The 13,538-nt window shown below is 40.7% G+C and overlaps 1 protein-coding gene across 1 annotated transcript; it reads right to left on the reverse strand.

The window, feature by feature from the left end:
- Positions 1-1,474: 1,474 nt before the first annotated feature.
- On the reverse strand, positions 1,475-13,012 carry COPS8 (COP9 signalosome subunit 8). Its single transcript, XM_057746910.1, has 8 exons — positions 12,860-13,012; positions 11,750-11,820; positions 10,576-10,624; positions 9,264-9,396; positions 5,937-6,044; positions 4,137-4,199; positions 3,219-3,266; positions 1,475-2,487 (listed from the first exon to the last, which is right to left on the reverse strand). The coding sequence occupies exons 1-8, from the start codon at positions 12,935-12,937 to the stop codon at positions 2,408-2,410; spliced, it is 630 nt and encodes a 209-aa protein (XP_057602893.1). The 5' UTR covers positions 12,938-13,012; the 3' UTR covers positions 1,475-2,407.
- Positions 13,013-13,538: the final 526 nt, after the last annotated feature.

Genomic DNA, 13,538 nt, shown 5'->3' on the forward strand with positions numbered 1-13,538 from the left:
AGCCTCTTCAATAAGTGGTGCTGGGAAAAGTGGACAGCAACATGTAAAAGAATGAAATTAGAACACTTCCTAACACCATACACAAAAATAAACTCCAAATGGATTAAAGACCTACATGTAAGGCCAGACACTATAAAAGTCCTAGAGGAAAACATAGGCAGAATACTCTATGACATCCATCAAAGCAAGATCCTTTTTGACCCACCTCCTAGAATCATGGAAATAAAATCAAGAATAAACAAATGGAACCTCATGAAACTTAAAAGCTTTTGCACAGCGAAAGAAACCATAAACAAGACTAGAAGGCAGCCCTCAGAATGGGGAAAAAACAGTTGCCTATGAAACAACGGACAAAGGATTAACCTCCAAAATATACAAGCAGCTCATGCAGCTTAATACCAAAAAAGCAAATAACCCAATCCACAAATGGGCAGAAGACTCAAATAGACATTTCTCCAAAGAAGACATACAGATGGTCAACTAACACATGAAAAGATGCCCAACATCATTAATCATCAGAGAAATGCAAGTCAAAGCCACAATGAGGTATCACCTCACACTGGTCAGAATGGCCATCATCACAAAATCTGGAAACAAATGTTGGAGAGGGTGTGGAGAAAAGGGAACTCTCCTGCACTGTTGGTAGGAATGTAAGTTGGTATAGCCACTATGGAAAACAATTTGGAGGTTCCTTAAAAACCTACAAATAGAACTACCATATGATCCAGTAATCCCACTACTGGGCATATATCCAAAGAAAACCATAATCCCCAAAGAAACATGTACCATAATGCTTATTGCAGCACTCTTTACAATAGCCAGGACATGGAAGCAACCTAAATGCCCATGAACAAATGATTGGATAAAGAAGATGTGGCATATATATACAATGGAATATCACTCAGCTATAAAAAGGGATGAGATGGAGCTATATGTAATGAGGTGGATAGACCTAGAGTCTGTCATACAGAGTGAAGTAAGTCAGAAAGAGAAAGACAAATATTGTATGCTAACTCACATATAAGGAATCTAAAAATGGTACTGATGTACTCAGTGACAAGACAAGAACAAGGATGCAGATGCAGAGAATGGACTGGAGAACTCGAGGTTTCGGGGGGTGGGGGATGAAGGGGAAGCTGAGATGAGGTGAGAGAGTAGCATAGACATATATATACTACCAACTATAAAATAGATAGCCAGTGGGAAGTTGTTGTATAACAAAGGGAGTTGTTGTATAAGAAACTCGAGGATGGATGATGCCTTAGAGGACTGGGAAGGGGAGGGTAGGGGGAGCCGAGGGAGGGAGGGAATACGGGGATATGTGTATAAAAACAGATGATTGAACTTGGTGTACCCCCCCAAAAATAATAAATAAAATTAAAAAAAAAAAAAAAGAGAGACAATGACAAACTAGACCGCATCCACAGTAAGAGAGAATAGTGAAATTTCTAGAAACTACCATCAATAAAACAGGTGAAGAATTCAATTAAATATTTATTGAACATATGCAGCATAAATGAACTAGGGGGTGGTTTGAACCTAAAGATACAATAAACAACTTCAAATATTCAGAGGGCTGTCACACAAAAATGAAAGACTTGTTCAGTTTTCCTAAAAGGGCAGAACCTGACCCAAGAGATAAACATAAGCAACCAACAGGCTGCAGGGCAGCTGTACAAAGTGTATCACTTAACAGCTGCTTTCCCACATATTGCATTCCACACTTACCTGTCCCTCCTTCTGAAAGGAACTATCACAATGTAACATTTCTCATGAACGTCTCAAATAAGTCGCATTTTCATGGCAAGCCCTCCACTGCCAGCAATGGATGTACTCACTCTCAAAAAAAAATCTAAAGTTAACAAACTGGTTTCCTAGGGAAATGGTCTTTTGTTCCTCAGCTCTATCTCAGCACTTTATATTTGTGATTCTCAGGAGGGAGAGCCAAAGAGCATTTTCTCTGAAGAGGGTGAATTAGAGTTCCCAGCAACCCAGATACTGCCCATGGGGACCATCCTCCTCAAACTCCAGATGCATCACTGCAACTATCAACTTATGGTATAGATGTGAGGGTGCTGGGGCAGAAAACAGCTGACAGCAACTGTTCTACATGAAGCAGGAGAGCTGTATTTTATGAGTCACTAGGAAATGGAAACTGACTGCATAATACTGACGGGCTCCATCCAAACTGTCAAATATTACAAAATGAGAATTTTCAACAACCATTCAGCATGTTTAAGGACAAAATATATATAATACACTTTATATTATATATGTATTTTATCACATACTCAGTAAGGAATGCTGAGGTGCTTAATCCATCCAATAAAATTGAAAATAAAAATTTTACACTTTTCTATCTGTCAGTATTCAGGATTCTGAAGGTGGATCTTGAACTCAAAATAAGTCAGTTTTCGAGGAAAGCCACATAATCGGTGAGTCTGGCTAACTGCTGCTCGTTGGGGATGGGTGGAACCGGGGCAGGCTCTGTGTTGGAGAGAGAAACACACTCAAAGTCAGACACCAGTGTCACAAAACTTTGGTCTTGCCACCCACACCTGCCAATATGTTTAATTTAACAATAAGGAAACTTTCTTAGATTTGCCGTGATCTTGGACATTTAAAAAAAAACAAGCCAAGAAGCCTCAACTTTTATAAGCAGTTTTTCCAAACTTGGAGTAAAGGCATATCTGGCTCTGTTGTTACTGAAGTTTTCCATGTAAAAGTTAAAAACACTTTTAACAGGCAAAACCTCTCCCAAAAGAACACAGCTCTTCTTGGAAAGACCCCTCCCCGTATGACATTTACTTCAATAATCACCTCATGCTTACCACATGCCAGACACTCCCCTAGACTATTAAACTGTCAATGAACAAAGCAACCTACAAAGGACCCCAGCCCCCAAAAGTTTACTTCTAACATTTAAGCTACCATGTGTCAGCCTGGGGCCGTGTCTGTGCTGGTGAGAACTCCATCACGCCTCCCCACGCGACCCCAGGGAGACCCTGCGGCCAGGCCAGAGGGGACCACTCCCTCCAGGTAAGCTACAGAGGAGCCCACACTTTGTTCACTCTTGTAACCACATGTACTATTATAAATACTAAGTTGGGATTTAATCCCTTTGTTTATAAGATTAGAGCTAAGAAAAATAAATACTACAGCAGCAAAAAAGAAAAACCGTGAAATATTTTTTTAAATGAGCATATGAAAATACATACCTGATAAGGGAATAAACCTGTTAAAGGAAACATCCAGGGCCCCTGCAACTAAATAAAACGTACAGCCCAATTTACAGAAGTCATTGTAAAGAACCTTCACATAGAACATGTCATTTTTAACGCGATGGTGCTCAGAGATAACAGTCACGCTCTACTTTGTTACACTGGTCTTTTTACTACAGCAGTCTCCTCTCACCATCTAGATGGGCTGGGACCCCATCTTATCCCTCTTGTGCATCCTCACAGGGCTGAGCACATGGAGATTTGTGGACTGCTTTACTGTGGGGTCTCAATGTCTAAACAATGGGAATTCAGAGCAGGCGGAAGGAACTCTGGGATGGACCAGATCAGAAAATTTATGGACGCAGAGGCACTAAGCCCAGCTCTAAAGACCTGGCAGGAAAGGAGTGGAGGAGGGAGTGGTTAGCAGGAGGGAGTGGAGCCTCCTCGCAGGAAGGAACATGGCTCACTTCAGAGAGGAAGGCTGCAGGATCAGGAGTTCAGAGAGAGACAATGAAGACAGGCCAAATCATTTAAGGCCTGAAAGTTAAAGCCACTGAAAGTCTCATTTATATGTCTACAGTACAAGGAGAAAAGGGGAATTTCTGAATATTTTAAATATCTTTTTAAAAGGCAACAGTTTAGATATTAAGAATAAGCAGTTAGAAATGGCCCCTTAAATAAAAGGATGAGATTAATACTTAGTAAAAATTAAGTTGTAATAAGGATTATGAAACACCCACATAAAATAGTTTTTTATGTATGAAATACATTCCTATATCTGTATTTAACAAGAGTTACTTTCATTTTGTTAGTATAGGAGAATTTTACATCAAACTATTCAAATTCCATGCCTGAAAAACTGCAGTGGTCTTACAAGAGTTCAGTGCTGCATGATGGATAAAGAGCTCCACCTACCTGGCTTTTTGGGCATGACCATCCTTGTGGTGGAGTCAGCCTGCCATCCTTGTTCAAGTATACCTAAAAATGACAGAAACAACATTGTACACACACAGCCACAGAAGGCTGTCCAGTAGGTACAGTGCTAGGTGCTTTTACAGGGATCACTTTTATGTAATCACCCCAACAACTCAATAAAGGGGACATTGTGGAAAATGAAGTTTAGAGAATTCTAGTAGCTTGTCTTAGGTTGCATAACTAGCATTGGTAAGAGTACCATGGTTCACAGTCAGCTAAGAGTGTGCACTCTGGGATATATTATTTATCAGATAATAAATTATGGATCAATTTCAAAAGAGGAGTCAAAACAAATAAATGTTTATGTTGGTGAGTAACAGCATGATTTACTATAAGAATGTTCATTAACCTGCCATCTATGCATCTAGAACCATGGCAGGCCTTGGAAATTTATAATGTTTGGTGCTTAATGGAGCTCATATTTTTTGACTGGAGAGTCCAACATGTCCACAATCATAAAACAATGCAACACGGCATGTGCAATATTAATATTCTACAACAATCTAGCAAGGGGAGGGAACAGTGCTGGCACAACACGGAAAATGAAGATGCACAAGTACGTTTGGAAACCAGTGGGAAAGAGTGGGGTGCAAGTACCTAGGTTACTGGTAAGAAATGGCTGAAAAGGGATCCTGGGATGAGACTGCCTTAACCAAAGAAGGGTGAAACAAGGATTTCTAAATGTGAACTCCAGATTGATAATAACTTTCTTGAAAAAACAAAACAACCAAAACAAAACAACCAAAAAAAAAAAAAAAAAAACCCCATGTTGATTTTCAAAGGAAAAGAAATAATTTAAAGACGTTATAAAGTTTATGCTCAGAATTATGAGCATATATAATGTTACCCACTTGGCATATTTAAAAGGAAATAATGTGCACATCCTTTTATTTTCTTGCCTCTCACATTTTCCACCACTTGTAACAACTATGCTGTCATCTGGGGCTCAGATGTGGGAATGTTATCAAACACTTGATTCTGTACCCCCATTCGCTGCCTTTTTCTTCCAATAACTCACTGTTCTCACCACCTTCCTTTCCCTCCCACTATTCATCAACAGCAGCTCTGATTTTTCCTTCCTGGATATCAACTTGGAGGGCTCACCACCATGTAGTAGGGCTTAAGAGTTGATCAAAGGTCTTAAAGATAAAAGCAGAAAATATTTAGGGGTCAGACCATGGATACCATAATAAGAAATAACTACAGGAACATTAAAGAGGTTCCAGTAAGGACAGAGCTAGAATAATCACATGCAACAAAGGTATATCTCAAAGACATAGTCAAATTTTAACTTCATAAAAATGGCAAAGTGTTCCTTTACAAAGCTCCTGTTCTACGATATCTTTAATTGATGCCTGTCTTTGGCAAAAAGTGCTTCAAAGGCAAACATAAACCTGAAATTTCTTACCCACACTCATAAGTCCAAAAAGCTCTATGAACCAAACTTTAACTCACGTGGTGATGAAACCTGATGTGAACCCCAAGGTCCATGTACAATCTTCCCTCAGGCCAAGCGTGTGACGTCTGCACTCCATGCTGCCTACAAAACTACGACTGGGCTGGTCACAGAGTGGTGGCTGCCCAAGGGCGATACAATGCACGTCTCCTATCACCTTTCTAAAGAGCACACACAACCTAAACTCCAAAACATATCCTGTTCCAATGGTTTCAGATAAGGGATGACAGACCTATAATTTACGCTTGCATTTTCCTTGAAAGTAGAAAGTAAGCCCCAAATACCTTTCACAGCCTCTTCCACGGGAAGTCCAACAAAGGCTGCGAAATCATCAGCGACGATGGAGGTATATGCTTGAGAGACCAGGGCAAAGGCTCGCCTCCGGGTGGCATCTATTGTGGGAGTGGAGGTTTGGCAAACAGTGAACCAAAAGAGCTTGCATTTTTTGAAACACACAAATTACATCATTGTCCTTGTCCAAATTTGAAAAGCAAGTCTAGATCAACCTAAAGATTTCTGTGTTTACAGGTCCAGCAAATATTGCTGAATAAACACATGCATTTCTTTTACTTCCTCTTAGATCAAAAATTGATCTCAGGTGACAATAAAAATTACAAAGGCAAAAAAGTTACTATACACAAGACTCCAACTCTAAGAAAATTTCATTTAAATTTGGGATGTATTTGGGATGTATATTTCAAAATTTCTCCTTTATCCCACTTATAAACACTGGAATGAATGGGGCAGAAATCACCTACTTCCACAATCTGCTGTCCTTTCTCAGCAGGGCCTCTGATACAGGACCACATCTAGGAGTTGCAGAACAAACCCTATAACTAGAGCACCCTTCCTAACTTTCAAGTCTGCTCTGAACTCCTGATGTCATTCAGGTGCAAATCCTAAAGGTCAAGCCCTGAATGACTGAGCCTCACAGGAAGGGGCGGCAAACAACTCCAGTGATAAAACCTCCTCCCTAGAGACCATATGTGGGATCCCCCCAGGCTTAAATTTCCACATTAAATAATTCAGGAATGAGGCAGAGACAATAACAAATGGTAGAAAGTAGAGCCCACTACACAAGTAACACAAAGACTCCTCCACCTGGCTTCAACATGCTTAGGAATTATTCTGGATTTTACTTTCCACATTTAATAGGCTAGTGTACACATACGAGTTGGCCCTGCAACATAAGAAAATCCGCTCTCCGCTCCTGGGACACTGCCTAACAGCCACACCAATCCCTGCAGACATCCTTAGCTCCAAAGTCACCTGCTAGCTCTCAGATGAGCCTTACACCTTCTCATCCCTGGGGGGTTGCGTTTACACTGTTGTGTGGTCTGAACCACCCTTCACTCTTCCATTCCTAGGTCTGTTTATAAACTCTCCCCCAGCACTGGAGTTCACTGCAATTTCTGCCCTTCTCTGAACTCACAGTATTGTTTACTTTTTTAACAAGCAATCTTTCACCACCTATTGTGTACACTGCACCCCTCCCCACCCCATCATCTCAATTACATCCCAAACTAATCTACAGGAGGGCTTTTATATCTTTTTATCCCCCGAGGAGCACAGCATCTCTAAGGAAGTATGTACTGAACACAGGCTTGTGGAAGGTCTCACCAGGACCAAGTGGGCATCACCTCAACCTTAGGCATTGTGCTCTCATCCTCCCTAAAAATCGGCTGGCAGGCAATCACGCGTCTTCATTTCTCACTGAGCCTGACGTCCTCCCCAGCTTTCACTGAGCCATTATTTGCTCCTCCTCCAATTCCTTCCTTCTTGCTACTAACTCTCAGCAAATGACCTTAAAGCAGACTTCTAATACAGCTCAGAGATACAGGAACTTTTTCTGTTGAAGGCTACACACATTCAATGGAAAAGAACCAAGAGCAATAATGAAAAAGGAAAATACACATGTGCACCAAAGACTACATTCATTTGGTAAGCCTCTTATATTTTAAAAACATTTACTTTAGTTCAAGTTCTCTGGTTAGATTTTCAGAGTTGAAAAAGATGGGGGACAGAACAAGAATAGAATGTAAATGACAGAGAAAAACAGAATGGAGAGAAGAGAAACATATGGGGGAGGCAGAGCAGACTGACAAAGGAAGCAAAAATAAAGGCTACGTGACCTGCAGCACCAGTGAGACACTCAGGCTGCTTTTAACCATGCAGCACGAACAACTCTGACACCTACATGCTAACCAGTCACTATGTGACCCTGCAGATCTGTGATGTGTAACCTCAGGCCTGCATGCATTACAACGACAAGCTGGAAGGTGGCATACACTGAGCCCAAACCTAATACTGATGGCAAATCATCAAAGGACAGTCCGGGGGAGACCTAAGAAAATGCGCACTCTCTTGTTCAACAGATACTTACAAGTGCCTGTTATCTACCAGGAACTGCCAACTGCCGGTGCTGGAGACAGAGGGGCAGGTGAGCTCCTGCCCTTTCCAACCCACCTCTGCCCTTAAATCCCAGGGTGGCTGCCCCCCCGCCCCCCCGCCGGCCTGTGGCCCCTGGGCTCCCTCACTGGGTGGACAGGGTTCCACGGGGCCAGAAATACCCGCTCCGTGCTGTGCTCTGGCTGATGCTCGGGATCCGAGCTCCTCCTTGGGGTTTACGCAGAGGTTAAGGCTTCTTCCTGTATGAATATCCAAAGCCGCCCCTCTGGTACCAGCACAACCTTATCCCATACGCCTCCCTTCTCACCTCTGCTGGCCCTGTGCTCCTGCTCACGTCCTCCGTACTTAAAGTAAGCACCTCCTGTCCTGTCACTTGCGTTGCTCTGTTTACCATGCCAAGGGTTAGGTACACTTCAGAAGCCATCTTCGCCTTCTGCCCCCTGAAACGCTGACACACCCTGCTAGAGTGACGAGCAGAGTTCAAGAATTCCTGCTCAGTGACTCCCAGAGCAGAAGTTGGACAGCGAAGGCAGGCACTGACCAGAGAAACAAGGTGATGATAAGAAGTAGGGTATAACATCATATAAAAGAGTGAACCAAGAAGACTGGAAGCAAGCCTGGGGGGTGGGAGAACAGAGAGAGGGGCAGGGTCAAGATTTGTTGTAGGATCAGTGCTATGTAAGTGTATTACAAGTCACACCAGACTTGTAATCTTTCAAAACGATTAAAAAAGCATTTGAGCACCTACACATTGAATTGAATAGTCATAAATCCAGAAGCTGGAGACAACGCCATCAAAGGCTGAGGTCCACAGAGCCCAAAGCAGTCTCTACTTTCAAATATGTGGGGTTTAAATCTTGTCCAACTAATACCTCGAACTTACTAGAATATTCCAAAACTTCATTTCAGTAGGAAAAAAAAAAAAAAAAAACCCCACAAAAAAACCTACCTCTTACTGACGAACAATTTCAATCCAGAATTAAACTAAGAGACAGTGAGGCCCTCAGCGGCCAATATCAACTCAAGCAACATGAAACCAAAGCATGACTAGAGCAAATCTAAGAAAGAATTCTGAGAAATTCCCCACTCACCTTGCAGAAAATGTGTATTTTTTTAAACACATCACTGACTGACTTCAACACGCAGCACTCAGGAGGAACAGGTCTAGTCTGATTTAATTCTTAACCACAAAAAAACACTACCTCTAAGTGCTTCCATGATTGGCTGGACCGTCTCAGACCACGGGTGAGCGTTGATGGTGGTATAGATCCCAGGGAAATCTCTCTGCCAGATTCTCTGTCCTACTGACCAAATTCCCCCAAGTTCAGAATTTGCCTGCAATAAATATTATTGCCTTTGAGGATACGCACTCTGCACATATACCTACAACTGTATCTTAAAACATAATTCAGCATTTAACGTATGTAATTATTTTCAGCCTAATCACTATCAAAAAAGTTTTTAAATGCTGTGAACAGTACTGTAGAATTTATTTCCATGTTTTATTATAACAGACAATTAAGGCATGAAAAAGTAGTCCAAAAATATTTCATAAATAAGTTTAGGAATTAGTTATCTGAATACTGTGTTTTAAAGATTTACATTTATTTACATTTCACATATACACATATATATAAAATACACAGAACATGTAACATTCATGTATACATGTACACTAAATACATACTCCTATTTTTAGGGCAAAAATAGTAGCAAAATGGCTAATTTTTATGACTCCCAATCTGTCATAAAACGTAGCCTAAGATCCCACTAATATTACTGAAACTATGCATGTAATTTATATCTTTATTTTAAGCCAATGAAGCTGGACGAACATTCCAAACTTAATAGAATACGGAGAAAAGAAAGAGTATAAATATTAATTTGATCTGCTACTGAATATCAACAAAGAACAAAGGAATTCAGGTGAATTCTTGTTAATGTTTTGCGAGTGTACAAAAAATTCACTTCACATTTATGCCACAGTGAATCACCTGAAACCAAAAATTTATTTCATTCCATCTTGGAAGAAACTTTTAAGTGAGTTCACCTACTTTCTCATGAAAAACAAGGAACCTAAAATCCTAATTAGAAAAATAATCTTAATGATCTGAATAAATATTATTTTTAGAGTATTCTTGTAAATAATACTAGTTGCAAAATAAATCCCATTATAGGAAAGTGCACAGATCAGTAAAAAAGAAAAAAAACTAACAAAACAAAAACCAAACTTTTATCTAAACTGACTCAGTTGTTTATCGGGTAAAGTGATGCTTCTAAGAAGTGTCTTGAGAAATATGATCAGCAGGAGTTGAGCACAGATTTCTATACCATCCAAGGCAAATTACAATTTCTGATTAGAGGAATTTGTAGATCTATTTTTAAACTTTAATACCAGTTTAATAATTATTTCTGTGATCCACATGAAAAAGAAAACAGAAATTTCAGGAGATTGCTTTTTAAATGAATATCATTACTATACTAAAGTAGTAAAGTATACTGAAGAATACTTACAGATTTTATAGCAGGTGGTATTCTTTTCCAAAGATATCTTGCATTATTCCTAATTTATACCCCCCACAAGAAAGAATAAGCAATTAAAAAAAGTCATCTCAGTAAATATTTAAAATTCTAGATCCCAGAAGTAAACTTTAAAATACTCTATGTAATACAGAGTGAAGCTCATATAATGAATTTGTCCATGGGAAGTAACAGTGGTTTTCCAGATAAAAAGAGATGAAATATTTTTAATCAAAGTAACATTTTGCCAATTTGCCATTTTTAGTGAATTTTTAAAATTAATAATCCAGATCTTAAATTGAGGCAACAGTACAAAGACTTAAACAGAACTGTCTAAATAATTTATTCATATACAAAATAAACAAATTCATACACTTTCAAGATCCTGGTATTCCCTGACAATACACACGATGCATAATGCTTTTCTCCTCATCACAACCCCTCCTCCTACTAGTGTGTATAGAGCCACCAAAACTTTGAGGCAGTTTTTTCTCTTTTTAAAGAGTTTGGAAGCTTGAATGACAGCAACAATATGACGACAGGATTACAAAACAGAAAATGTAATTTACATGCTACATGAGTAATGAAAATCTCAGTTTAGTTTAAAAGGTATGAAATAAAAACGTTTAGAAGAATTTAAAACAAAACTTAACAGTAACCATCAGTGGGTTGCAGAACCTCAAGGGACTCTTTTTGCACAATAACACTTCCCGATTTTTCTTCAATGAACATGAATTAGGAATAATTCAAAAACAAAAACCTTTCAAGAACTGTCATACATGCTGGTAACAAATTCTTCTTAGCTTTCTCAATCTTCCCTTTCAGTTTCATTTAGTCTATTGATTACATGTGAAGTAAACAGAGGTCATAGAAGAGGTTGTATAACAAGAGAAAAGAGATCAATAGATTTAAATGAGTTTATTGCCAATACAGTTTCTCGTAACAAATTGGAATGTTTTTTAGAAGGTATATGTAAAACAGGTGTATTTTAAAATAACTCAGCCTAATCATAATATCTGAAGTCATGATTCAACATACAAAATAAGTATACTAAGTATTACACTAAAAGGTATAGCTCCTTGTGCCTATGTTTCAGTGATGCTACTTCAATGCAAGAATAATTTCTTGAGGAAGAAGCTTCTCTTAGTTTTAGGTAGAAGGTACTTACATGTCATTATGGAGTAGATATAAAGCTAGAAGCTGACCATACACTGGGGGAGTAGCAATTCCTCCTGGAGCCTATAAGGCCAAAAAACAAAAGAGAAAAACCTCATTCATTCTTATACTTCTATATTTTAAAAAGTATTTTTTTAACTCATCTAAAGAGTGAGCATATTTTATAATACTATTACAGACAGAAAAACAGCTTAGAGATGTATCACATGCTAAAAACCAGAGCATTAAGTTTATATCTGTTACAAGCGTGATTTCTCCCCCTCTGGGCCTCTGAGTCTTCATACACATATGAGTATTTAAATGGAATCCCTTCCCCAGTTCTCAAATTCTTATTTAAATAGTCTCACTATTATAACAACTATTTCCAACAGATTCCTAAAGTAACATGAGTCTGCCCATTTTACCAAATATGTTGAATATCCACGTAAATGAGTTATAGAGAGAAAAACATCACAGCTGAGTTACAAAAACATTTCTCTCCTCGTTCAGTTTTCATTCATTCAGAAGATATCTATTAAGTGTCTATTAGTGAGCTGCTGCTTTTGGCAGTTGTCTCCTTTGGTTAATTAACTTTTTAGACCAATGTTATAAATGCCTTTAAGTGCCTCTCTACTAAAAAAAAATCTTAATTACTTTAGTAGCTGCATGATAAACTTCACCCGTCCTACTGGACAAACGGTAAGCTTCCGTGATAGCATGAGACTAAGAAAGCCTTTCTACATTAATAAAAGGTTACAATGGTCTCATCTTCTTGGTCTGTGCGTATGCCTGCACAAACATCTTTAATAATATCCACATTCCCCCACCTCTCCCCACAGTGGGGAAGAAAGAGCTTTAGTTTAACAGGAGAAGCATATTGGAGGATATTAGGAGCAAAGACGCACAGCGTTTTCGGGCTCACTAGCTGAAGACAAACAACAAAAACCTGCCAGCGAGTTCGGGGAGGCCAGCCTTCAGAGCAAGCCCCGGGAACCCGGGCTCCACACGCCCAGCTCCCGCGCCCGCCAGGCGCCCGCCCCCAGCCCCGCGGGCCCCAGGCCCTGTTACCCTGGACACCAGCGCCGCCTGAGGCCACGCGCGACCCCGCAAGGAGAATGGCTACCTCGAGTTCCTGGTTCTCGCACTGATCCAGCAACTTTTTGAAACTAAAGGAACTTTCCGCCATCACCGCCACTGGCATTTTCCCAGCCGGTCCCGCCGCCGCACCTCCCAGCAAAACCGGACCACAGACTGTCCCTCGGGGAGTCGCGCCCGCGATGACGTAAAAGCCGACGGCGCCGCCGAGCGGCCATGCGCAGGCGCATCGTTGGTTCCGCTACGTCATCAGGCGTCGCTGTGGCCGGGATTGGTCGCTACCGCTCTGGCCGGTGCTCTCGATGCTCTGGAGGACTGGCAGGGCCTCAGGGGAAGCCGCTTTCTGAGCGCGCGGCCAAAGCTGGGATGGGAGGGCTTTTGTGCTTATTTGAAGACTGTTATATGTCTTTGTTTTGAGGCCATGCAGATTTAAAGGTCCAAAACCTAGCTTTTGGTTCCTCTCCGACCTGCTCCTTCAGCAGCCTTCCCACATCATTGAAGGCGCTGCGGTGCCCTGTGGGGCTCCCCTCCTGCAGACCCCACGTCCCCACATCCGAGTGAAGCTGCGCGGCGGTGGACCACCGACTCTGCCTGAACTGCAGTGTTATCCTGACTTACACGGCTGCCTCCTTCCAGGCTACTCCCCACACAGCCGCCGCAGCCGAAATGATGTTTTCGGAAGCACAAATCAGATCTTGTTACTCTTC

This window comes from Hippopotamus amphibius, chromosome 8 (genome assembly GCF_030028045.1).
Source record: "Hippopotamus amphibius kiboko isolate mHipAmp2 chromosome 8, mHipAmp2.hap2, whole genome shotgun sequence".
In the NCBI taxonomy this organism is placed as follows: domain Eukaryota; kingdom Metazoa; phylum Chordata; class Mammalia; order Artiodactyla; family Hippopotamidae; genus Hippopotamus; species Hippopotamus amphibius.